The sequence below is a fragment of the Azolla caroliniana genome, unplaced genomic scaffold (genome assembly GCF_043228905.1).
Source record: "Azolla caroliniana isolate FFs.n. ecotype wild unplaced genomic scaffold, voAzoCaro1.0.p SCAF_14, whole genome shotgun sequence".
Taxonomy (NCBI): Eukaryota; Viridiplantae; Streptophyta; class Polypodiopsida; order Salviniales; family Salviniaceae; genus Azolla; species Azolla caroliniana.
Window position 1 is genome coordinate 4,963,330 of NW_028230449.1, and position 23,900 is coordinate 4,987,229.

The 23,900-nt window shown below is 37.8% G+C and overlaps 2 protein-coding genes across 2 annotated transcripts; one reads left to right on the top strand and one right to left on the bottom strand.

Moving 5' to 3' along the window:
* The first annotated feature begins 3,782 nt into the window (after positions 1-3,782).
* LOC147855336 (U3 snoRNP-associated protein-like EMB2271) lies at positions 3,783-9,174 on the top strand. Its single transcript, XM_087330473.1, has 7 exons — positions 3,783-4,410; positions 5,988-6,333; positions 6,417-6,641; positions 7,910-8,153; positions 8,294-8,493; positions 8,658-8,723; positions 8,817-9,174. The coding sequence occupies exons 1-7, from the start codon at positions 3,911-3,913 to the stop codon at positions 8,892-8,894; spliced, it is 1,659 nt and encodes a 552-aa protein (XP_087186599.1). The 5' UTR covers positions 3,783-3,910; the 3' UTR covers positions 8,895-9,174.
* Positions 9,175-20,727: 11,553 nt separating this feature from the next.
* Positions 20,728-22,555, bottom strand: LOC147855337 (putative lysophospholipase BODYGUARD 1). Its single transcript, XM_087330120.1, has 4 exons — positions 22,226-22,555; positions 21,720-22,081; positions 21,259-21,458; positions 20,728-21,128 (listed from the first exon to the last, which is right to left on the bottom strand). Exons 1-4 carry the CDS (start codon positions 22,506-22,508, stop codon positions 20,783-20,785), a joined length of 1,191 nt encoding a protein of 396 aa, XP_087186246.1. The 5' UTR covers positions 22,509-22,555; the 3' UTR covers positions 20,728-20,782.
* Positions 22,556-23,900: the final 1,345 nt, after the last annotated feature.

Genomic DNA, 23,900 nt, shown 5'->3' on the forward strand with positions numbered 1-23,900 from the left:
CTCTCTCTCTCTCTCTCTCTTCCTCTCACACACATACACACATATCACTTAATCTTCCGCACTTAACTTAATCACATAATTAGGTAATAATTATTCCTTAATTAATTACCTAATCCTTAACATAGTCCAACTTCTCGCATGGGCGAGTAGTTTGGATGTGTCGTCGTAGTAGCCATACCCGACCTCTAATGTTAAAACTAGATGGAAGCCGATGACGATCCGCGTAAACCTTGTGTGTTTGTTGAGCTTGTTGTAGATGAGTAGATAAATCTGCTTGTATCTTGCGTAACTGCTCCAAACGATCCTCTGCGCAAGGATTTGTGGGTAACTCTGGGGTTTCAAATACACACCACTGGGGGTGACAACATGTATAAGCATAAAATGGCTTAACTTTAGTTGATGAGTGGAGCGAGTTATTATAGGCAAATTCAGCGAAGTGGAGAATATCTGCCCGGTCATCCTGATGATAGCTTAGAAAGCACCGAAGATGCTGCTCCAGCATTTGATTTATTCGTTCTACTTGGCCGTCGGTTTGCGGGTGGTAGCCGGAGGAGAGGTTACAAGTGACCTTGAGCATTTAAAAAAGATGCTTCCAGAATTTCGAGACGAATTGGGGTCCACGGTTACTAATGATATTATCAAGAAGGCCATGATGTCGACATACTTCACACATGAAAATTTCAGTGGTTTCTTCATTGGAGATTTCCTTAGTACATGGCAGGAAATGAGCCATCTTCATATATCGATCTACTACTATTAAAATCGCATTGAATCCCTTAGAGACTAGAAGATTTGTGATGAAATCTAGAGCAATGGATTGCCATGGCTTGCTTGGAATTGGTAATGGTTCTAATAAACCATATGGATGATGCCTTGGCATTTTTGCTCTGGAACATGTATCACAAGTCCGAACAAAATCTTTGACAAATTGTCGCATACATGGCTACCAGAATGATCGTTGTACTAAATCTAATGTCTGAGTACTACCAAAATGCCCAACTTTATTCATGACAGTTTTGGACTACTTGATGGCAACAATAACCATTAGGAACATACAAGAGTTTCTTAAAGAATAGTAATCCATCATGACATTCGAATTGTCGATAGTACGTACCTAGTTGTTGCGACTGTGAACAAGATGCTCGAGAGGGATCAATTTGTGCTAGAATAGCTTGGGCGAAAGCATATGTCTTCAAGTCCTCACGTATGGTATCGATAACGTGGGAATCCAAGGGCATGCCGAAGACCTATGTTGCTTGTAGTCGTGTCGGTCCCAAAATTACTTACTTTTGGTTATCAAAAGTTGGCTCACTAGGACGCGGTGCTAGATACAAACGCCATGATAATGCATTTGCCTTCCCTTCGTGCTTCCCCAAACAATATGTAATTTTGAAGTCGAAACACGTGAGGAATTGGGGCCACTGGGCTTGATGTCGATTTAACACACAAGCACTCTGAAAGTAGGCAAGGTTTTTGTCATCACTGAATACAATGACTTGATAAGAGGACCCCTCTACAAAATGCCTCCATTGTGTCAAAGAGTCCACTATTGCTAATAGCTCCTTATCATGAATTTCATACTTGATTTCAGCGGCGTCAAACTTGCGTGAGTGGAAAGCCACAGGATGTAGCTTTTCATCGTTACCTTGTTGTGACAGAATGCTACCCAATGCGAAATCCGTCGCGTCCGCTTCCATGATGAATGGTTTTTCCGGATCAACGTGAGCTAGAATAGGAGCTGATGTAAATGCCTTCTTAAGATTCTCAAAAGCCATGTCCGCTTCTTCAGACCAAACGAACGACTGTCCCTTCTTAGTAAGTTGTGTGAGAGGCAGAACAAGCTTTGAGTAAATCCTGTATAAACTTGCGGTAGAAATTGGCAAAGCCTAAAAAGCATTGCACATCTCGCAACGAACGCGGAGTTTGCCACTCTACCACCGTTTTGACCTTAGCTGGATCTATGGAGATGCCTTCTGAGGATATGACATAGCCTAGAAATTCCACCTGGTTGCACCCGAAACTACAATTTTCCAGCTTTGCATAAAGACCATGTTCTCGAAGTTGTTTTAGTACTAACAGTACATGAGAATCATGCTCTTCTTGGGTCTTCGAATAAACCAGTAGATCATCCAAATAGATGATCAAACAAACATCCAAGAGATCTCGGAATATATCATTTGCCATGTGTTGGAAGACTTTTGGCGCATTAGTGAGGCCGAACAGCATGACTGTATACTCGAAGTGCCCATATCTGGTGTGAAACGCGGTCTTCCATTCATCTCCTGGTCGGATCCGTAAGTCGATCTTAGTGAAGAACCTTGCACCATTGATCCGTTTTAAAAGACTTGAGATAAGGGGAAGTGCACACCTATTTCTGATGGTGACCTTATTCAAGCCACGGTACTCTACAACGAGACAAAGTGATCCATCCTTTTTCTTGATGAAGAAAATGGGTGTGCTGGCTGGAGATTTCGAATGCCGAATGAAACCATTTTCCAAATTCTCCCCTATATAGGCTCAAATGACTTCTAGCTCGGTTGGTGACAAATTGTAGATCGGTCCCCATGGTGGCTCTTTTCTCGGTTGTAAATCAATGGGGCAATCATACGGTCGATGGTGAGGAAGCATATTGGCTCGTACTTTATCGAACACATCGGCATAATGATGATACTTCTTTGGAAGTTGGATGGTGGACTCCTCTTTAGTGGTGTCTGAGGGTTTTACTGATATTGTGTTGAGCGGCAAGCTCAACCGGAACCAGATCGGCTGAATAAGCCTGAGCCGGTAAGCGAGATGAATCGGTATGCCGGTGAGCAACCGAGCTGGTAAGCAGTAAGGACCGGTGAGCTGGGCAGTCGGTATGCCGGATCCAATCCGTAACCGGAAGCCTAGTATAGGTTAGACTACTAGGCAGTTATAGTCTCGTAGTTAGTGTCAGATGCTCGTGTGAGCATTGAAGTACACCGTACTCCTAACAGTCCTGTGTGGACTTGTATAAATAGCGCTGATGAGCGCGTTGTAGATAGACAGAACATAGTGCATAGAGTATTCATATAATTTTAAAGAATAGTGTGTCTTGCTCTCTCTCTCTCTCTCTCTCTCTCTCTTTGTCTCTCCCGTGTACTCTCTCTCTCTCTCTCTCTTTGTGTATTGTTTTTTCTAACGAAACATTTCTTCCTTGCGTCCTTCTTCCCACAACTGATGTAGCGAAATGGTTGCAATCTTATGAGTAGATCCTTAGGCTTGTCTATACCGAATTTCTCTTGTTCTCCAATCTATGTCTGGGTTATGTAATTCAAACCATGGTAATCCTAAAACAATGGGATGTTTTGGGATACTAATTATATTAAATGATACTACACACGCTAGATTATCTAGGACAATATTAATGGGCTTTGACTGTTATATGATATTTTCGGAAGCAATGGAACGACCATCAATGACTCCTAACTTCGACTTCATATTACTTCGTCCGAGTCAGCTTCGGCTTCGGCCTCCAAACTATCCCCGGTTGCTAGCCGTTCTGGTTCCACTCCTTGTCCGTTTCATACCCTTAAGGGTAACAAGCTATTGAGATTAATATTGATTCAGGTTACTCTCTGAGCCATACTATTGAGATTTCTATTGAGTCGGGATATTGCTTTGAGCTCTGCTATCAAGATTAAATCGGAAACGGCTCGGTTCAAGCCTAGACCGAGTCTCCAAACCGTTGTTAAACAGTTTGGCGGTTCGGTTCGGTTCGGTTAAGGCTTTCAGCTTCGTTAAACCCTCCTCTTTCTGTCTCTGTCTGTCTCTGTCTGTCTGTGTTGGAGGCTGCCCCCTCGCGCGAGCAAGAAACAGAGGCAGAGAGGCAGAAGCAGAGGCAGAGGCAAAGACTGAGACAGACAGACAGAGAGACATACAGAGGCAGATGCCAAAGCGCAGGCAGCGCACCGGTTCTTCTCTCAAAAGCGGCGGCGGCGGCGGCGGCTATGGTTCCGCAAAGAAGAAGCAGAAGGTTAAGCCTACCGACGATGATTTCTTCGAAGCTGGACCTGGCGGAGACGAGGAGCTCATCAGCAGCAGCAGCGGCGGTGACGACGACGACGATGATGAAGAGTATCATCTGTCGTCATCACGGAATGGCGCAAGGGAAATGGAAGAGAATGGAGAGGGGGCGGAAACCGAGACTGCCGATGAGAAACGCCTCAGAGTAGCCAAAGCTTACCTGGAAGAGATTAGAGCTTCTGTGAAAGGTTTGGATGAAGATAAGGATGGTGTCGATGGAGATAATGTTGATGATGATGATGATGCCGATGAAGAAGCGAAACAGAAGGAGGCTTTAGGAGCTAGAGACTCTCTGGTTGCAGATCTTCTTCAACAAGCTCAGCTCGAAGAAGGCGGGAGAGTGCAGAGAAAATTGGCCTCCAGGTCTGGAATTTCTTCTCTTCTCATCTCACAGCTAGAAATTCATTGATTGAAAGATTGGTTGTCTGACTGAGACTTTTGCAGAGTAAAACTCTGCAAGCTCTCTAGCACACTTCATTTAGATTTAAGAAGTAGTAAGGATTTGGTGCAAGAATGCTCTATTGGTTGCAAATTAAAACATTGGAATTCTTTATTATGCTTTATTTGGGTTTGGAAGTTGGTAGTAATGAATTGGAGCAGGAATTCTTGATTTCTTAAACCTTTTCAAGCAAAAATATCCCATCATTTAGACTTCAGAAGTGGTGTTTAAGTTGGTTTATCCTTTGCAAGTTAAAAACTTTGTTCTTAATTATACTTCATTTAGGCTTCAGAAGTGGTCAGTTAAGTTTGTGCAAGAATGACTGATTGATTGAAATACTTGTGAAGTTTCTTACTTCTGCATTTAAGCATCAGAAGTGGTATGCTTCCCACTTCTGTTTCAATATTTTCCTTGAATTTCACTAGTATTGTAAGAACACATGCAGCTTCCTTTTTACTTTATAGTATATATAGTGTTTCCCCACTCTTTCCCAAATTTGCTAGCTAATTCTGCCGTTGATTTGGCATATATAGTTTATGTTTCTGTATTCTCTTGGAAACAATGTACTACAGGGAAATGAGAATTGTTTTCTTGATGCTGTTTTCTACACTGGGAAGTAGTGCTTCCTAAATGTCATAAATATTGGGATTCTGTTTTTTGAACTTCAGATTCAGCTGAACAGCAAGCTTGCTCTCTTTATATGTGGAGCTAAATGTTGCGAAACCATGATTTATTTTGTATGCACATGAAATAGCGGGTGAATAAACTTTGACATGATTATAAACATGTACCATTTCTCATCAACATTTCAGTGGGGTTGAAGAACCTCTAAACTCTGTCTTAAACAACATAAAATTTGGTCTACTCATAGAGAACCAAAATCGTGAAGGTTCTAGTCACCATGCCATTTTTCATCAGAGGATTCATTCTATGATCCAAATTTCATGATTTGACTCACTTGTACTGCATAGGTGTTTTGTCAATTTGAAGGACAAACTTACTGTTACATATTCATACTTTATACTGCTAACCTTAAAAGCCAAAATGCAGCAATGATGTAGAGCTTGTCACATGTAATACCTAATACAAAGTTCAAATATTCACTGTTGACTTTGAATTGGCAAATGTGTTCATTGAGAAACATGTTCATAACCTTTTTGTTAACTGATGGGCATGTCCAGCACTGAATTGGAAACACTGTGAACTTGAGGACAACCAAAGTTCAATCCTCTAATGTTTCAGAAAGTAAAATATGTTAACTAGAACCACATAAAGCAACCAAATGGTTGCACAATAATTATGCCTTTTACAATATTTACTGTATTATAAACTCCATTTGTGCAATTTTACGACTTTTCCACGTATTGCTGCTTCCACGATGACCAAAACATATAGAAAATCATTCTCCTAATTCTGTAAATTTCTTTTATGAATTCAATTTCAGAATTCTCAAACTATGTTTCCTAAGGATTTGCATTTATTTATTTTGTTGTGATAACAGAGTAGTTGAACCAACTACACCATCAGAAGGCAAGAAAGTGGGAAGGAGGCATAGGCAACCAGTCACTGCAGTTGCCTTATCTGAGGATGATTCTAAAGGCTTTTCAGCATCAAAGGATGGGTTGATTGTACATTGGGATATTGAGACAGGAGCTAGTGATACGTACAACTGGCCTAGTAATGTAGCAAGTGGAAATAAAGTAGTGGTAGGTGCTAGAGGAAAGGTTAGGAAACCAAGTAGAAACATATTAGCTTTGGCGACAAGCTCCGATGGCAGATATTTGGCAACAGGTGGTTTAGATAGAATCATTCATCTATGGGATACACGGACTCGAGAACATCTTCAGGTTATTGCCTCAAAATTTAATATGTTATAGGACCGTTAGTTTGTGCAAGGTAAATTTTATTCAATCGATTTCCTTTCATACAGGCATTTCCTGGACATAGAGGAGCTGTTTCATCCCTCGTCTTCAGACAAGGAACACAACAACTTATGTCTGCCTCATTTGATAGGACAATTAAATTATGGAGTGTAGAGGATAGGTCTTACATAGATACACTCTATGGTCATCAAAGTGAAGTTTTATCGATTGATTGTCTGCGACAAGAGCGCGTGTTATCTGCAGGCAGGGATCACACTTTGCGCATCTGGAAGGTAAATCAAAATACTTTCTAGAATATTCTGGGAAAGGGATGAACTTTTTACCTTTCAAATTTGTTCTAGCCCAAGGAAGTTTGTACCTTAACCAGGGTCTTTATGCTTGGGACAATATCCTGTTGAGGCAAGAGTATGGATGTGATACTGAAGATGGGCTGATTGTGCATCTTACTGTTTTCTTCTCAGGTTAATGTATTTTCAGTCATCATTGCATTTGATGTGACTACTTGTGTGAGCATGATGTGACATTATGGAATTTAAATAAGAGAAAGACATTCCCAAACTTTTGAAACAGAATGGATACAGTAACCATTTTAAGGATATATGCATAATGTACATGCATAATTACATATTTCAGACAGAATGCGCATAGGACTTCAATTGTAAAATGGGTTAAAGTAAAGCTGTTAAACTCAAACATATGGATAAATGTTAAAAACACATTGACAAACTGAGAAACAAAAAAGACTAACAAAAACAGAGTGAATGAGAAAATTGTAGGAGATGCTTATGAATACTTATTCCAAAACTGTGCTCAAACTTTACATGATAACTGCTACTTAGCTGATGGCTTTGCAAAAACACAATGCTCACCACCTCTGCATGTAGTTAATACCATGCCCTGGACTGTGCATAATTGCATATTCCTTCTGTATCATTATTAGGACTTCACCCTAGCATGATTCAAAGAAACATATACTCTCTTGTACAAACCCGTTATTGGTAGATGCCAACCACTTTGCTTTGCTGCTTCATTTTGATGAATCCTTGGATCCTTAATCTCTAACCATTCCTCACAGAATCTTATTGTCTGTTGATGCTCTCCCACTAAGAACCATATTTCTCTTCTACAACTGTTTCCCAATCTGGCATTATTTTCCATGCTACTGATTACTTAGGCTGACTGCCCTGGTTAATTATCCTCATTTCCATAAGTTTTGGTACATTCTATTCATATATTTGTATGCAACAAACCAAGGGTTTCAATGCATGGATTTCATACTTCGGCTTGTCATCACCTCAATTGTAACAATTTCAACAATTTTGACATCAGTATAGGGATCATTTGATGATTCTTTAGGATTTCAGTCTCTGATATTGGTAGATGCTACCGTCCTAGCACTATTTTTATCTGCCGTTTCGGGCTCCAACACCATTCAGGGAAATGTTTCAATATTATTAATTATGAAATGTAATTTATATCTTCTTAATGGTTTCCAAGGAAATCTACTAAACGCAATACATATGTCATGTGTGTTCTCTAGGTTCCAGATGAAACCCAATTGGTGTTTAGAGGGCATGCTGCTTCATTGGAATGCTGCTGTTTCTTGACAAATACTGAATTTTTGTCTGGCTCGGATGATGGTTGTGTGGCACTATGGAATGTCTTGAAGAAAAAACCTGTAACACTTATTAAAAATGCTCACGGGCTTGTACACCAGGATAATGCTAAAAAATTGAGTGAAAACCAAAAGCAGATCAATTTGCCGGATGGCAGTAATTGCAATGGTACATAATTCTTCTGGCTTTTTTTATGAATTACACATAATTACACATTTGCATGCTATTTAAACTGAACCCATTTTATGAACTGTGTGGATGCTGAATCTTGAAGAATACCAGGCTCATGAGTATGAGGATATTTGCAGGAAAAGGAAACGGTGTGGAGGATCAAATAAAGTCTGAAGCTCCAGTAAAAATGATCCCAGGAGTAGAAGCATGGGTTGGAGCATTGGCAGTTTGTAGAGGAAGTGATCTCGCAGCCTCCGGTGCGGGTGATGGAAAAGTTCAACTTTGGGCTCTTGAAGAAGATAATAAACATCTACGCGCATTACACAGTCTGCCAGTGGTAAAACTTATTTCTTGGGATGGCACATAGGAGTCAAAAAATAATAATTTGAGCATATTTGCTCATGCAGAATATTAGCGCTGTTGGAAAATTGTGTTTGAGAAGAATATTTGAGTACAGCAAGAAATCCAATTTCACTGACTGCCCCTCACATGTTTCTGCAGAATGGATTTGTCAACTCACTGGCATTTGCAAAATCTGGCAAATTCTTGCTTGTTGGTCATGGACAGGTATATTTAATATATACAAAATATGTTCAGATAAATATGAATTATTCTTATTGGAAGACCAAACCTGATTTTTTATTGTGTATGATGTATTAGGAGCCTCGATTGGGTAGATGGGGACGAAATCCACTAGCTCGCAATGGGGTTGTTCTCCACTCTATTCTTCCTGCATGAGAACCACATGATAAAAGTTTTGAACATAAAAGTCTTGTATCTGCTCAGCATTGTTTGCAGTGAGTTATTTTCTGCTGAACTTTTCACGGCTTATGTCATTTTTTATTTTATTACTTCTCACCTCAAGAGGGTGATTTGAGTCAACTATTGCGGAAAATCAGACTTGTTGCAATGTGATTTTCTAATTTTTCACACTCCTCACTTTAAGAGGAGTAACAAGTCTACCGTGGAAATGCACAGCACAGATCTTTGCTTCGGCTAAACAAGAATATTTCGTTCATTTAGTTCTTAGAGAAATTGTGATATACCTTCTGCTTTAGCAAAGGAACATCTTTCGATTAGTTCAGCGAAATGCAATATACTTTTCTTCAGCTAAGCAAGAAGATCTTTGAATCTGAGCATAGGTTCTCCTCTGCATGTCTCATCTTATCTACATTGTATGAGTCTCTAATTCATTTCTAGTTTAATATTCTTCGGGTATGTCATATGAGAAGAGCCGTTCATATTTGTATCCTATTTCTAGGTTTCCAGTTTAACATGCTGTCAAATTTAAAGTATACTGTAAAAAAGCTTGGGATGGGATTCTTGAAGTTCATTTGGTCTTCTTCAAGTTGAAATTTCAGCTCTGGCATAACCCTGATGTTTTTATTTTTCAAATGTCCCTCCCCTCGTAGCCCTCAAAACAGATGAAAAGAGGACAAATTCAGCATGTAAAATCGCCCAAGGAACACGTGAGTGTGTAGATGAATTGATGAAATAATCGCTTGCTTAAAATACAATGCAGCTAATGCATATCCTTGAGGTTGGACATGGACATTTGGATGAATGGAAATTGAAGAACATTTGTCCTAGTGAAGTGAAAGGCATGGGTATTTTGGATTGTGTCTCATTTTCATGTTCATAAAGAGTATCAGCAAATCAAATCCCTCTAGTGCAAATCAACATTCACATGAATAAGGAAGCAAATCAAAACCCTCGAAGAAAATAACAAAGGGTGCCACATCCGACTAGTTCAGAATGTGCTAGTTCAGGACTTGGGCAAAGACATACGCTGATAAAACAACTTTTATCTCATCTGCCTTGAATACAATGGCTTGATGATTTCTTTGGTCATGGTGGTATGTGCAAGGGAGAGAGAGCACATAAGATCTTGAAGAGTATTAGGTCTCTTAAATATGATACTACCAATATGTTATCGAATATTGCAATTCTAATAATATCTTTACTAGTTATTGCAAATTAATTGTTGGAACCTCACATATGCATTATGAGTTATAAATGTGGTTAATGTTAATTTTCATCCTTTTTAGAGCCTCAACTTCGGGAAAACATAGATTGGCAATTTTGAGCATAAGAAAACATGTTTTCTGAATTTCTAGTATGTATGAGCGTATTTGAGTATCTCCACCCTTGGGGAATAGGATAAGACCCAAATTGTGTGCTTTTTAAAGAAGGGCACTCCTTAAGAAGAGATGCATAATGCTTATAATTGGGTGCCATGAGCAAAGATGATTCAAACTTAAGATTCAAAATGCCCCATGTTTAATGGTTACACTTTTGTGAATATTGCACCCAATCATGCCTCTTGTTGTGATATAGCAAATTTTTTGTTTCGGGATTAGTTGCAACAAGTAAATAAGCTATTAATGGGTCGATGAGCTAGCTTGTTTGTAGTTGTGAGAGAGGCTCATTGACAAAGCAAGCAAATAAACAATATATGAAAATGCATTGTTTTATGTGTTAATGAAGAGATATCGTTCTCTCCTACCTTATACAAATAAGATTGACAAGTCTTAGGGAAAATAATGTCATGAATCATGATTAATTTGAAAGCATGTTTTGTTGTAATATCCCCATGTGCCTCAATATTTTCAATTATGGATTTTGGACATTATCCCAAATTTTATTAGAAACATCTTATCTATAGGAACTACCCATTGGGCTTAGAATGTAAAGGGATCCTGTCGGGTTTCCATAAACCCAACTTGTGTAAAAAGCAAGAGTTCAAACTTTAGGAAACAAAATACTATGCCCAATTTTGGTGCTACCTATGGTCCTCATTGTATCTCCCTTGCGTCCTACAACCAGCCACTTTCCTTTATGTAGGGTTTCAAAAAATCTAAAAAGGCAAGATCTCGAACTTTAGGTCATGAAACGTCATGCCCAACATTGGGATTGCGTATAGTTTCCTTTTATCTTCCTTTATTCCTACAATGTAGTCTTTTCCATTCTAAAGAATTGAGGTAACCAAGCCTTTCCTTTATTTAACAGAGACGTTTATCAAACATTTGGGTTTGTGATTGGTTGTAGTAAGTTCAAATTAGTTGTTATTGGGTCAATGATTTAGCGTGTAGCTGGGAGTTGGATTCCTTAGAAAAGCAAGTAGAGAAGTAGTGTATGGCACAACATCATGCATTAGTGAGAAGATCTCCTTCCCCACCACCCCACCACCATGCATTAGATTGATAGATGTTAGGCCTTCCATTTGAGGGCCCATCATGTGGTTAATGCTAATTTTCATGTAATTAGGAGGTTCACCTTTGTCAAAAGCATATATTGACAATTCCAAACATAAGCAAACATAGTTTTTGTATTTCCACTGCGTATAAGTATAGCTTTTGAGAATTGCTTCTCTGATCAACACATTGTGTGCAATGTGGGGAGGGTTGACGACCTCTACCTCTATGTACACTACTAGTAACTTGTCTAACTTAATTGCCTCATGGTAGCATGAATAGAATTGCATATATTGGTGTGTGCATTGATACCTTGAATTGACCCAAATACTAAAGCATATGATCCACCACAAATGGTAGTAGTACCTACACACCATACATTGATGAGACAATAATCATCTCTAAGAAAACCAAACCAAAAATGTTATTCATGTTTTTTCCCCCATGAAAGAAGCTCCAAAATAGTCAAAAGTATTTTTTCTATAGTCTACCAAAATTTGAACCTTTGACCACTAGTTCCATTCCACAACTCTAAAACTTTGGCATGAAGAAGTTCAAGCACTTGATAAATGAAGAACCTCTTCCACAAATAAAAGAATAATACAAGATCAATGATTGAGTTAGAACTCTAAATCGAGAATTGCGTGTCTTAGGGAATTGGAGAATCATAAATTACAAGCCTTTTATGTCTTGCTTTTTATCGTATTCATTCTTTTTGAACAAGGTATTATTGTGAAGATATTTCATATAGGTTCGCAAACCTTTTAATACACTATGCTCCCAAATTGTTGAAGGCCCAACATTTTCTCCTTTGTATGGCCCTAGGTGCTCCATCTCTACAAATTACATACTAGGCCTTGAATGTGCAAAATTCATCACAACTTCATATTTTCTCATATACCAAAGCTTATATATTCATTGGCTAGTTCCACCCTAGATTGTGCCCTTGACTTATCATATGAAACCTCAATGTCATTTACACAAGGCCTCAAATATCTTCACGATAAGTCGAGTTGGACCTCACCCTAGGTCGCACACATATTGCCCCTATAATAATGTATTACACCACATGATTTCCTAAAAATTGTGAAAAGCCTAGACACCTTTTGAGTTGCATAAATCAAAGTGCTTGAGCTCCATGTTTGTCATGGGACTTGACAAAATTATTTAACGCCCTTCAAACAATGAATGCATCAATTAAAACTTTAGCATTCTTGGATAATTGTAGTATTTTCTTGACACTGTTCAATGGCATTACCATATTACAAAAAATAGTGTGATAAAAAACATGTTTGTGTTTGAACTAAAACATCTGCAATACATGCACTAGTGGTAGTATTTGACAACTAGCCACTTGTCCAAAGCCTTTGAAAATGGCACATAACATGTAAAAATATTTTGAAAGAGTCATGCATAGGAGTAGAATGGAAAACTTTTACTTTGCAACATGGATAAGGGGAAAATACAGTAATAGTCTATAAACATCTAGCTTGTAAAGTGCTCAACGTACATACTTGACATGCGACGGTTTTATTTAGAGATTTCCTAGACCATTGTTACCTTGAGATAAAAAAACAAACGTGAGAGCTGGAAATTATAGCAAGAAGGGATAGTAAAAATCACATGGCTAGAATTTGAATATGAAGGAATAGAAAAGGAAATAGTAGGGGTCAATGTTGATGTTAAGATTTACAACATGAGACACAATTGATGGATGTAAAAATATGGGGTATTCTTTGGTCTTTTATCTCTTCCCAAAAACAATGTTATATCATTATATTTTGAGCTCTCCAAGTGTTTAGGAAAAGAGAGACCTTGAGGGCTATTGGGAGCATCCACGTTTCATGTAACACGCGATCTATTGGGGAAAGCATCCTTTGTGTATATACATACATAGAACTGGTGGATAGTGGTATGAGGCATTTTTTTAAATGCAACATGTTGTCACATGTACACCATGATCAACAATCGGTGGGACTAACCCACATTGACTTGCATTTATCTCATGTAAGCATGCAACAAACATGAGAGACCCCTCTCACTTACGGTACTTATTGCCTACCTCATCCATCCAATGTTTTTTTTCCTTCCATTCTTGATGAATCACTCATACAACTCCATATTATGTACTATGTTGTCCTTTTATGGATTTTAAAGGACATTGACACTTGTACTTATCGTCGATATGTCTAATAGGCAAACTCCAAACATAAGTCAAACACATACACACACACACTCTCTCTCTCTCTCTCTCTCTCTCTCTCTCTCTCTCTCTCTCTCTCTCTCTCTCTCTCTCTCTCTCTCTCCCCCCCCCCCCTCTCCCCCTCTCCCTCTCCAATAATGTTTTTAAAACTTACACCCATTTTGATGTATGCCGCGCATTTTAATGATATAGGTTTCCTCCATATACTTTGGAGATTTGAATGGTGGTTAATTACCTCCAAAGTGGCCCACAAAAATATGCATCTTGGTTTTCAACAAGGTTCTTGCAATGAACCTCATTCGTTTTCTCTATGTACGCAAGGTTTGTGCAAACAACATGATGTTGGAGGTGAGAGCATTAGTATCATATATCCAAAATCATTCTTCGTGCCTTAGCTTGAATGTTTGTCTCTAAACATCTTAGTGCAATGCTCTACATTTCCTGGTCTACCATATTTAGCACACTGAAATGTTCCTAGGCACACTTAATGCAAAATAAAAATCAATATGGGAATGGTATTGAGAAATGAAATTGAAATGATCACATACCGAGAGATGCATTCTCTCGTCTCTTTCTGTCTTCACATTAGCTTGAATTCTTTTTAAGTAGATTCTTAATCATGGACTACCATAAGCTTCTCTCAATATTTAAAAGGCACATATGAGACTTTTGCAAATTCAGAAGTATTGAGAAGATTTGAGATCTATTGTATTAGGATTGCACCCTAATATAAACCATGTTTCTCTCAACCCATGCACTTGGTTTCATTTTACACTTATTTACTACATGCAATTTAGTGCCTCATACATAGATATACTCACAACCAAACGGAACGAGGATGTCAAGAACCACAAATCGGTTTACTGTTACGCTCTAGTAACCCCAACATGTTAGACATGTACAAGGAAATGATTGGGACACACATAACCACATCTTCTCATGTCCATTCCATTTAACCATATGAGAGGACAATAAATCAACCTTCTTTACAATTCTACTCATGATCTTGAAATCGAGAATGGATCTTAGCGAGAAACAGCTAGAGCAAATTGCATTTTTTCGTTTTGCCCTAATAAGAAATTGAGGATGAGTAAAGCTCACACTACAATGTCAAGCATTGAATGTCCATCTTACAATACGTCCCATCATTAATCATGGTATGCAATAAAATCACACTTCTCCATTTAGACATCAGAGAGATGTAGAAAATACACCATCCTCTTCATCAAGGAAGGAGACTCTACGCACCATATTTTTTGGGCCACATATGTCACGTTTATAGGCTCCCAAGGACATCAAAGTATTATCTTCCTCCAATTCTTTCTCCATGGGCTAACTTTGTCTCATAGACCATATTCTAGTCTCCATTCATCAATTCCATAAATCCGATCTCTTAATCTCTCTCTCTCTCTCTCTCTCTCTCTCTCTCTCTCACACACACACACACACACACACACACACACACACACACATGAACGTTAGACAAAAAAAAGAAAATAAACAAAGGATAAAGTAGGAGACAATGCAACTAGTATATTTCCAATGATGAATACAAAGGTGAATGGGGTTAGGAGGATAGGTTGGGAGTAATGCTAGGATAGGGACATTGAGATGTAGCTCTAATTGTATTGATTATAGAAGAGGAAGGAGAAGAGGTAGTTGTAGTGGTACTAGGTGTGGAAGGAAGACTTATATGTGGAGTTGGAGGGAGAAGGAGGTGAAGCACGTGTGGTGTCGTGTTATGAGCAACACGCGCAAGGTGTTGGCATGCCCGCCTTAATGTGGATGCCACAGTGCGAGTAGAGCTCTTGAAAGTGGCCTTCACCACACCGACATAATTTGTCCTCATTAATTGATTGGTACTATTACTACCATCCTTACTAAGAGCGGTCTTCTTCAACTTGTTCTTCTTGTTTTTCTTCTCCGAAAATTTCCTATGATACAACTCACCCTCATAATGTAAACCTTGACCATGCCCATTCTTATACATGAATTCGCCACCACCGTCGCCATTATCACATGTTTTGTGTACAATGTTCAATGAGATGTGATTTGTAGTCGTACATACCATCATGCCTCCATGTGATGTGGATCTCCTATAGACGTGATTGTTGTTGCCGCCTTCGTCTTCTTCTTCTTCTTCTTCATGGACAGTGTGAAGCTTTCCATAACTCAACATTCCTAAACTTGGTGATTGGTTAGCATAAGTACCTCCATAGTTATCATAATCGACATCGGAAGTGTCGCCAAGACTCGAACCTTGAACCCACGAGGAGGAAGACTTGTTGAAATGGCTTTTCATGTTCATGTTCATCAACATACAATGCTTCTCATTCTCTTGCACACACACTTCTATACCACCAAAGCAACCCAACATGAATGAAATCACTAATGCTCTTGTAAATGCAATGAATTCACATTGCATTTGTCAAAAAAAGCATCTTTCTCCACTCCCTACTTTATAACAAAACAAAGAGCATTTCTATCTCAACCATTCGTCTTTATCTTTAAATCACCACCCTCCATTTCTTCCCTCCTTTGGTATTAACATGTCTTATTTAAACTCCGAAGACCCTTTTCTCCATTATATCATCTATCTATCCGTCAATCATTTTTGCTTTTGTTTCTTTTTTACTATCAACTTTTTACCTCTTTACATACATTTCCTATCATTTTTCTACTCTACATTTCTCCAATGATTATTTATGTCTCCACACACACACACACACACACACACACACACACACATCCAAATGTTTCTTCCATCACGACTTACCCTTAAATTTGCCCCATGTCTTATCTTCTCTATAGAAGTTACTAGTCCCTACAAGTCTTATCAGACTACTATGCGTCATTTCTATCCATGAAAAATACTAATGTACAATGTTGTTACCTCCTGTAATATAAAGTGTTGCTAGAAACCATCAACATTTCTATCCATAACATACATACATACATACATACATACATGATACATATATAATACATACATATGTGTTAAACCACATAGTTGGGAAAATGCTTCATAGAAAGTACAAATGCATAATTACCTTACGACTGACACATGACACAATCTTGTAAGTGGTAAGTAGCAACATTATACATTCCACATGGGAAACTCATAGGCTAGTTTTAGAAAATGTATCGAGGTTAGTGCCTACACATTCTAGGGAAGACCCAATCGTCTAATCCCAATGTACTATCTTCTAACCAACATACACGATGTTGCAAACAAATTACCTCAATCTACTTGTAATAGTAGAAATGGATTTCCAAGAGTATTAACATGACTAAACAAATGTAGAAGACAACTTAGGGGTTCAACACTCATGCAAAGTCTTGATGATTTGCGAAGAAAGTATAATTGAACACATAGCAATGATCCATGTTACAATGTTATCCGATCTTTTCACCATTGTGATAACAAATAATATAAGAGCATCAGTATGTATATAAAAATAACATTACCCTCTCTGGAACTTTTTGTAAGTTAGCATACACACAAGCACACACTCATTGTGTGCTTGTGTTCCTTGACTCTTTTAATTGTTACTTAGTTTTGTTCTCAATTTATCACATACATCACACAATTTGGCATTCCACAACCACACCAAACATAAGAAAGAAACATTATCTTGTTTCTAAAATTCCATGCATCTTCACACACACACACACACACACCTCATTTTTGAATCATTAATAGTAGTCGAACATCCACTCAACATAGTCTTAAAAAGTTCATCTTCTTGAAGGAAACAACCAAACAATAATTGATTAGTTATTTATAATAATAAGATATCTCAACTAATTTTGAGTGTTTCAACTTTCATGCACCTCTTCTTGGTATTTTTTCGTATCATTATTCTTTTGTGTGTTTTCCTTGCACTTTGAGGTTGCTTGATTTCATGTAAGTTGTTATATACATATTCGAGATAATGTGGCTCACGAGCCTAATTATACTCACATGAAGTTTTTACTAAATAAAGAAAACAATGATTATACTAATCCCCCTGTCGATAATGTTTTCTCCCATGGTTCATTGAACATGTAACCAGATTCATGAATATTATGAAACTGAAATGTTTGAAGTTTCTCTTTCATATGTATGTCAAGAGGCCCTAGTTTGAGATCTCTATTGGCAAAAAAGTACTTCATAATTGTACATTTACGTTAAATGATTATGATTCTTTTCATGTTATAACTTATGACTATCATGCATATGATACATTAAGTCGACTATTCATAGGGAAGAATGCTTAGATTTCATGAGCCAAAGTTAATAAATATATCTTGTAAATGCACCTAGTTTTCCTACTATTGAAATATTATAGTCTAGGAGAGAGATTTGCTTGCATTAGTAACCCATGCATGTTTAGAAACATGCAAAAGTTATGAGTTTGAGAGAAATCATGGTAAAGAATCAACAAACGATTGAGAAGTAAAAAATATGTAGTGCTCGAGAAGCATTTCTTAAGAATCACATGACTTCACCTTCTATGCACGAAACAATAAGAAATTATGGAAATTTTTTACAAATTTAGTGGGAACTTACATAAAATAACATGTAACATTTTTATATCGATTATTGTTCCCTAATAAACATCTCCAATCCAATCAGCAAGTTCAAAGGCTTAACATTCATTGTGAATGATAGTAAGGGCATCAATTTGTTTCTGAACATTGTGCACTTTTCCCCGAAAATAATCAATTTGTTTTCCTCGATTTCTATGTGACGTGTCTATCAATCACAAATGAATAGTTTTTTCTTCTTCTTTTCTCAAATCGACAAGTCTCTTGACAAGAGGAGTAGAAAAATTGCCACTCATTTAGGGCTTCTCATGGGGAAATATGCTTGAAATTTGGTTAAAAAGACTACACGAAATGCTATGTTTTAGCGAATCAAATTGCATCTTCACACATTGTCTCTATTATATTTACTTGATCGTTATCAGCATCATCATCATCATCATGAATTCCATGAAAGTGAAAGAAAATAAATACTAGTAAATTTATTTTTTTAACACAAACGAGAAAGCAAAGTATCAATGTAGGTGATTTTCAAGACTCAATACGTTGTGTGTAAAAGAGAGAGGAAGTAAACAGTCGATTCAATTATGGTTTTGTTTTTCATTTCTTTGTTGATAGCAATGGGGTACGACTTACAAAGTGGATTACTTTAGACTTTTCTCAGTTCCCCATATTGCTCCATTCCATTATTATCCAAATCAATTGTTATCACCTTCAAGTTAGAACGTTCTATGATCAAACTACTTATTTCTAAACCACAGAATACGAACTTTGGCAATGTAGTAGTAGTAATGATATTAATAATGGTGAAAACAATTGACGTTACCCTAGGTCTAAAACTTAGAAGGAAAACATTCTTAGGAGCACAAGTTATAAATTAATAATGTTATCGTATGTTTTTTGTCATAGTCTTACCGATTATGTTGACCAAGATCGTTCACACATATTATATTGTTCTAATAGCATATACATCTTTACGATGCCAAGTGTTTAATGTATTATTCCCATGAAATCACCTCGATCTTAGAAAAGAATAAGCATGTGTCATCTCTAGAGCTACAATGGGACAACTCAAAATGGCTTATGCATGACTTACCCATGCTTCAAACTTAAACATGCATTCCATATATAACATAGCAAGGAATAGAAGAAGGTCGTGTGTGTGTGTGTGTGTGTGTGTGCACGCTTCCGTGTATATTATCTCAAATAAAATGAAATCTTTTAAATTATGTTCCTTAAGAGTAAATGAAGTAATAGTTATGGTTCAACAAATACAGACAATTAATAGAAAAGACATGTTGGCTAAAGAATCTGATTGCTCTACATCTCAAATTCTTAGCTCCCTTGTTTGCCTAGGGTAGATTCAAACATTGAACCAAGATTAGCAAATTAGCAAAAGATTGTTAAACTGAAATTAACAAACAATTTTCGAATCACTTTGTCTCTCTCAATTCAACAAATTTTGCATAACTTCATGTATCAAAAGCACAATGTTTCAACTTCTCAATATAAGAGAAATGAGCTTCCCAAGGTTACATAGAAAATGCATATTCCCAACGACTCCATTACAATTTACATCACATCTCAACATGTATTTTTTTTCCATCTATTTCTTTATTACGAGAAACAATATCACTTGAATTGTCTAGTCATTGGTCAGCCCCCACACCCGCCCCCCCAAAAAAAGTAAAAAACAAAGGAAAAAAACCCAAAAGAGTGAGAAAGAGAAGAACATGGTTGAATGAATGTTATAGTTGTGCAAATAACAAATAATTGAGAGAAGAAGGTGGACAAATTATTCGAACACATTGTACCTCTTTCGAGGAAGGATAATCAAGGAAACATTTTGGGGGACTATTTTTATGATTTTCCCTTTGTTTCACTTGTAGATTAAATCTTTGCGATATGGGGATTGAGTATCATTGAGTCAATACACATATTTTGCTTCCAAGGTTCATTTGAAAGAATACTTACCCTTGTATACATGATGTTTTAAGACCAAGGCCCATAGTACTTAATCATGCATTTGTATTTCTATTTTCTGTATTGTAATTCACTTTGTTATTATTGGACATGATCATATCTCACCTCCATTTTGGTTTTTGGAAGTGTCAAAAATATGGTAGAGGAAGTTGATAGCAAAGCGAGTTTACGTGGAACTCACAATTTAATGGCCAATTCAATATATGACTAACAATATACTAATGATGACAAAACTTGGAACTTGCAATGTATTTTGTGTTGAGTCCATTGTTTCCCAAACAATGTTGAATGGGTGGAAGCATTTCATGGACAATTATATGGAATGAGATGGAAAAAGCTTCAAAATGGCTTTATTTGGTTGTACTTAGGAATATGAGTTAGAACACCACATTGATTGTCTTGTTCAAGAACTAGATGACTCACAATTGAATACTAACCATATGATATATTGAAAGAGTCAAGAATATGCATGAGGATAGATTGCCAAAGAATATTTAATAAATTAATATGATTCATCAAAATCTCAAAAATCTCCCCAAAACTCCTCCATTGAAAGATGTTAGAATTTAGCTCAACAATCTTCTTGCACTCGCAAGAACTCGTAAAGTTAACATGGAAGCAAGAAGTCACAATAGTGAGTGTACAAACCATCTTACCATGGGTATGAACTAAAAGGAATCCAAAATAACCGTAACAATTCTCATCAATATAGTTTACAATCACGTACATGATGGACGAGTTCTATTTGAATACGCATCCCAAATATTGTGAAGTGTATGTGCGAATGTTTTCTCTCGACCATAAAGGATACTAAAATGGTTTACCCCATCCAATACATGAACCTTTGTCTTAGAATGTTGTTGTTGTAATCGAACACTGCATTGCATTGGTATGAGTGTGTCTTCGGATCCATGAAAGACATGTATTTCACAATGTTGTTGTTGCTCCAACACACTAAGGTAAGTATCCAAATGATGTGCCTCTCCACATATGATATTGTGGAAGATGTGCCATGCAGAATGATGTGTGTGTTGCACCAATTCACGGATAGCAAAGGTCGAAAACCTAACAATAACAATGACCCATCAACACCATGAATTATCTTGTCAATCTCTAGAGAACTTTCCCCTAGGCAAAGACGCAAGAGTATGTGTATATCTTGCTTTAAGTATAGTTTAAGATGTATGAGACAAACCTATTGAATGTTAATGCTTTTAGTGTGAGTTCCCAAATGCGATGTTGCTTGCAAACTAAAAAGCAAATGCCGCGACCAATGTGCTCATAGCAAGACATTACTGAAACACCAAATGCTACAAGCGGCCATATTCTCCGAGGCGCAAGTTGCCGAAGCGCATACGATGTCGCCAATTCGTTCTTTGGTGCCATGAAGTACGGCTAGCACAAACATTTTAAAGGAAAAGTAATTTAACAAAAAACATATGGCTCATTGCTTGTTACATTTCGAGCATTTCTCTTTTCCAATGCAAATCTAGTTAGAAGATAAGTTCGAACACCACCAAAGTACCCAAAATTTTTAAAAAAATGTCCGCAATACTCCACCATAGTACTAGAGTTTTGTATTACGTTGCAAGCTGGCTATAAAAACTAAACACTTGACAAGTTCGTGGATATTTTGGATAGTAGATTAGTACTAACCGGTGCCACGAGTGTGATGGTCTTGATGGAATTCGGGTGTGCGGCCGCGAGTGCAAGTGAGACGATACAACCCATGGAATGTGCCACAAGATGGATGTTATGGAGCTCATATCTTTGTAGCACGGACTCTTCTATGGCCTTTAAGTGATCGGCCATGGTGTAGAGACAATGCCTTGGTTTCGGGCTCCTCCCGAACCCAAGTAGATCCACGGCGAACAAACGATACGAAGAATTCATGGGCACGGGGAGATGAGGGATTATCTTGTCCGACCATATCACTGACGAAGACAAGAACCCGTGGATAAACACGACATTCTCATGTGTCATGTCCGCACCCGAAGCTATGTTCGATGCATCGAGATCTGTCAAGAATTAAAAGAGAAGGTAATGCATCAATCGTAATCTTGTGAATCCCAAGCCTATGAAGCCATCCGAGGAGATCCTCGCCCCCGAAAGACATTTGCTAATCAATGATTTCGTTGTAATGAAATGCCTCCATTACTAACCTTTCAAAGAAACATGGACATGGAGGAACTGATTCTCATCTAGTTGCCACGTGGTGCACGCGGAGCAGGAGCAATCGGACCATCGTGGATCGGGTCCGGGTGCGGGCCCAAGCGTGGCCTTCGGGTTGGGAGTGAGGCCACGTGGCGCCTTGCGGTTGGTCGGGCGGGAGTCGAAGATGGAGTCAAGAAACCCGAAGATCGGCCGCAGAAAGCGGTCGAGGACATCTAAGAAGCCGAAAACTAGGGAGCTCACACACACAAGTAAGGCCTCACTCATGCCCATGTCCTCCACCTTACAATCTCATCTAACAACAAAAGCACACACACACACACTCGTCTCACATATTGTTGTTCTTGTTGTTATTATCATCATAAAGCACACCTTTATTTCATGCCTATCCTTGTGGTGGAATTGCTCCTCATCATACACGCACATTTACCTCACAAGAATCAGATCAATGAATCGACCAATTAATTAGTTGCCCGACTTAAATAGCGGACGCCTTTGCTCCCCATTCGACAAGGGTTCTTGGTGGTGATTAACGAAACCTCGGGGGCATTCGCGGAAATTTAGAAATCCTTGAGTGTTTCGTTTTCACCAATTTCATTGGCGTTATTATTATAAAGGCTAGACAAACTTAAAATACGTGGATGTCATTTAGATGCTTTTTGTTTCTAAATCCTTGGAGTAGTTTTAAAAACAATTCTCTCTTTCGGTCAAATTCCATCATTCAAATGTGGTGCGAAACGTTGTTCGCTCACTTGTGATGTGGGATAACTCAATTTGGTCCCAACAAATGCTCATTTAGGCTATATCAATTGAATGATCAGATTATATATTTGTATATATCCATATTGTGCTATGGAAGGACATTGTTGTTGGTGAAGACATTCCAATACAAGTTGGTTTTGTAGAGGGAGGAAATAAGAAACAAGCATTTAGAACTTGCTATGAGTTATAAAGCTGGTTCAATAAATGGAGGAAGTACGCGACAAGGTCGTTATCTATTACAAGTTATAGGGCCTTTTGTTGCCTCAAAACCTTGTTTTCTAAATTGAGTAGCTTAAAGCCATACAACTTCTTCATGGACATCTCCTCCTTTAAGGTAGACATTCAAAAATGCAAAAATGACTTGCATCTTGTATGTTATCTACAAGTCAAGTTCTATGCCATGGACATTGTCAAGATTGTTCAGATTGTCCCAAGCTATCCGCAAAAAGATTCCTCGAAACCACTCCATTCCTATGCACATATGCTTTCTCTACAAGCCTCTCCTTATGATTATCAATAGGTAGCCTTTCGTTTCACCACGTAATAATTACTTGAAACGTTTGGCACACGAATGATAGTGCAGGACAGATCTCTTTTGTCATTATAAATATGCTTGAAAGCCTTCCAAAAAAACAAAGGAAACAGAAGTATCTCTATAACATCCATTCAACAATATAAACAAAAGAGCAATTTCCCACAAAGGTCTCCATCAGATATGCACATACCTTATCCTAAAAACCAAAATTCCTACACTCACATAAGGAATCTAGAAATTTCTTGTATACACAATCTGAGTAGTATTGGAGAGTTTGGATGCACAAATGGGCGTACAATTGTTTCTCAATTTTTATTATATGGAAAATGTTATCATGATTTGGGAGATTACACAATGTTAAGACAACA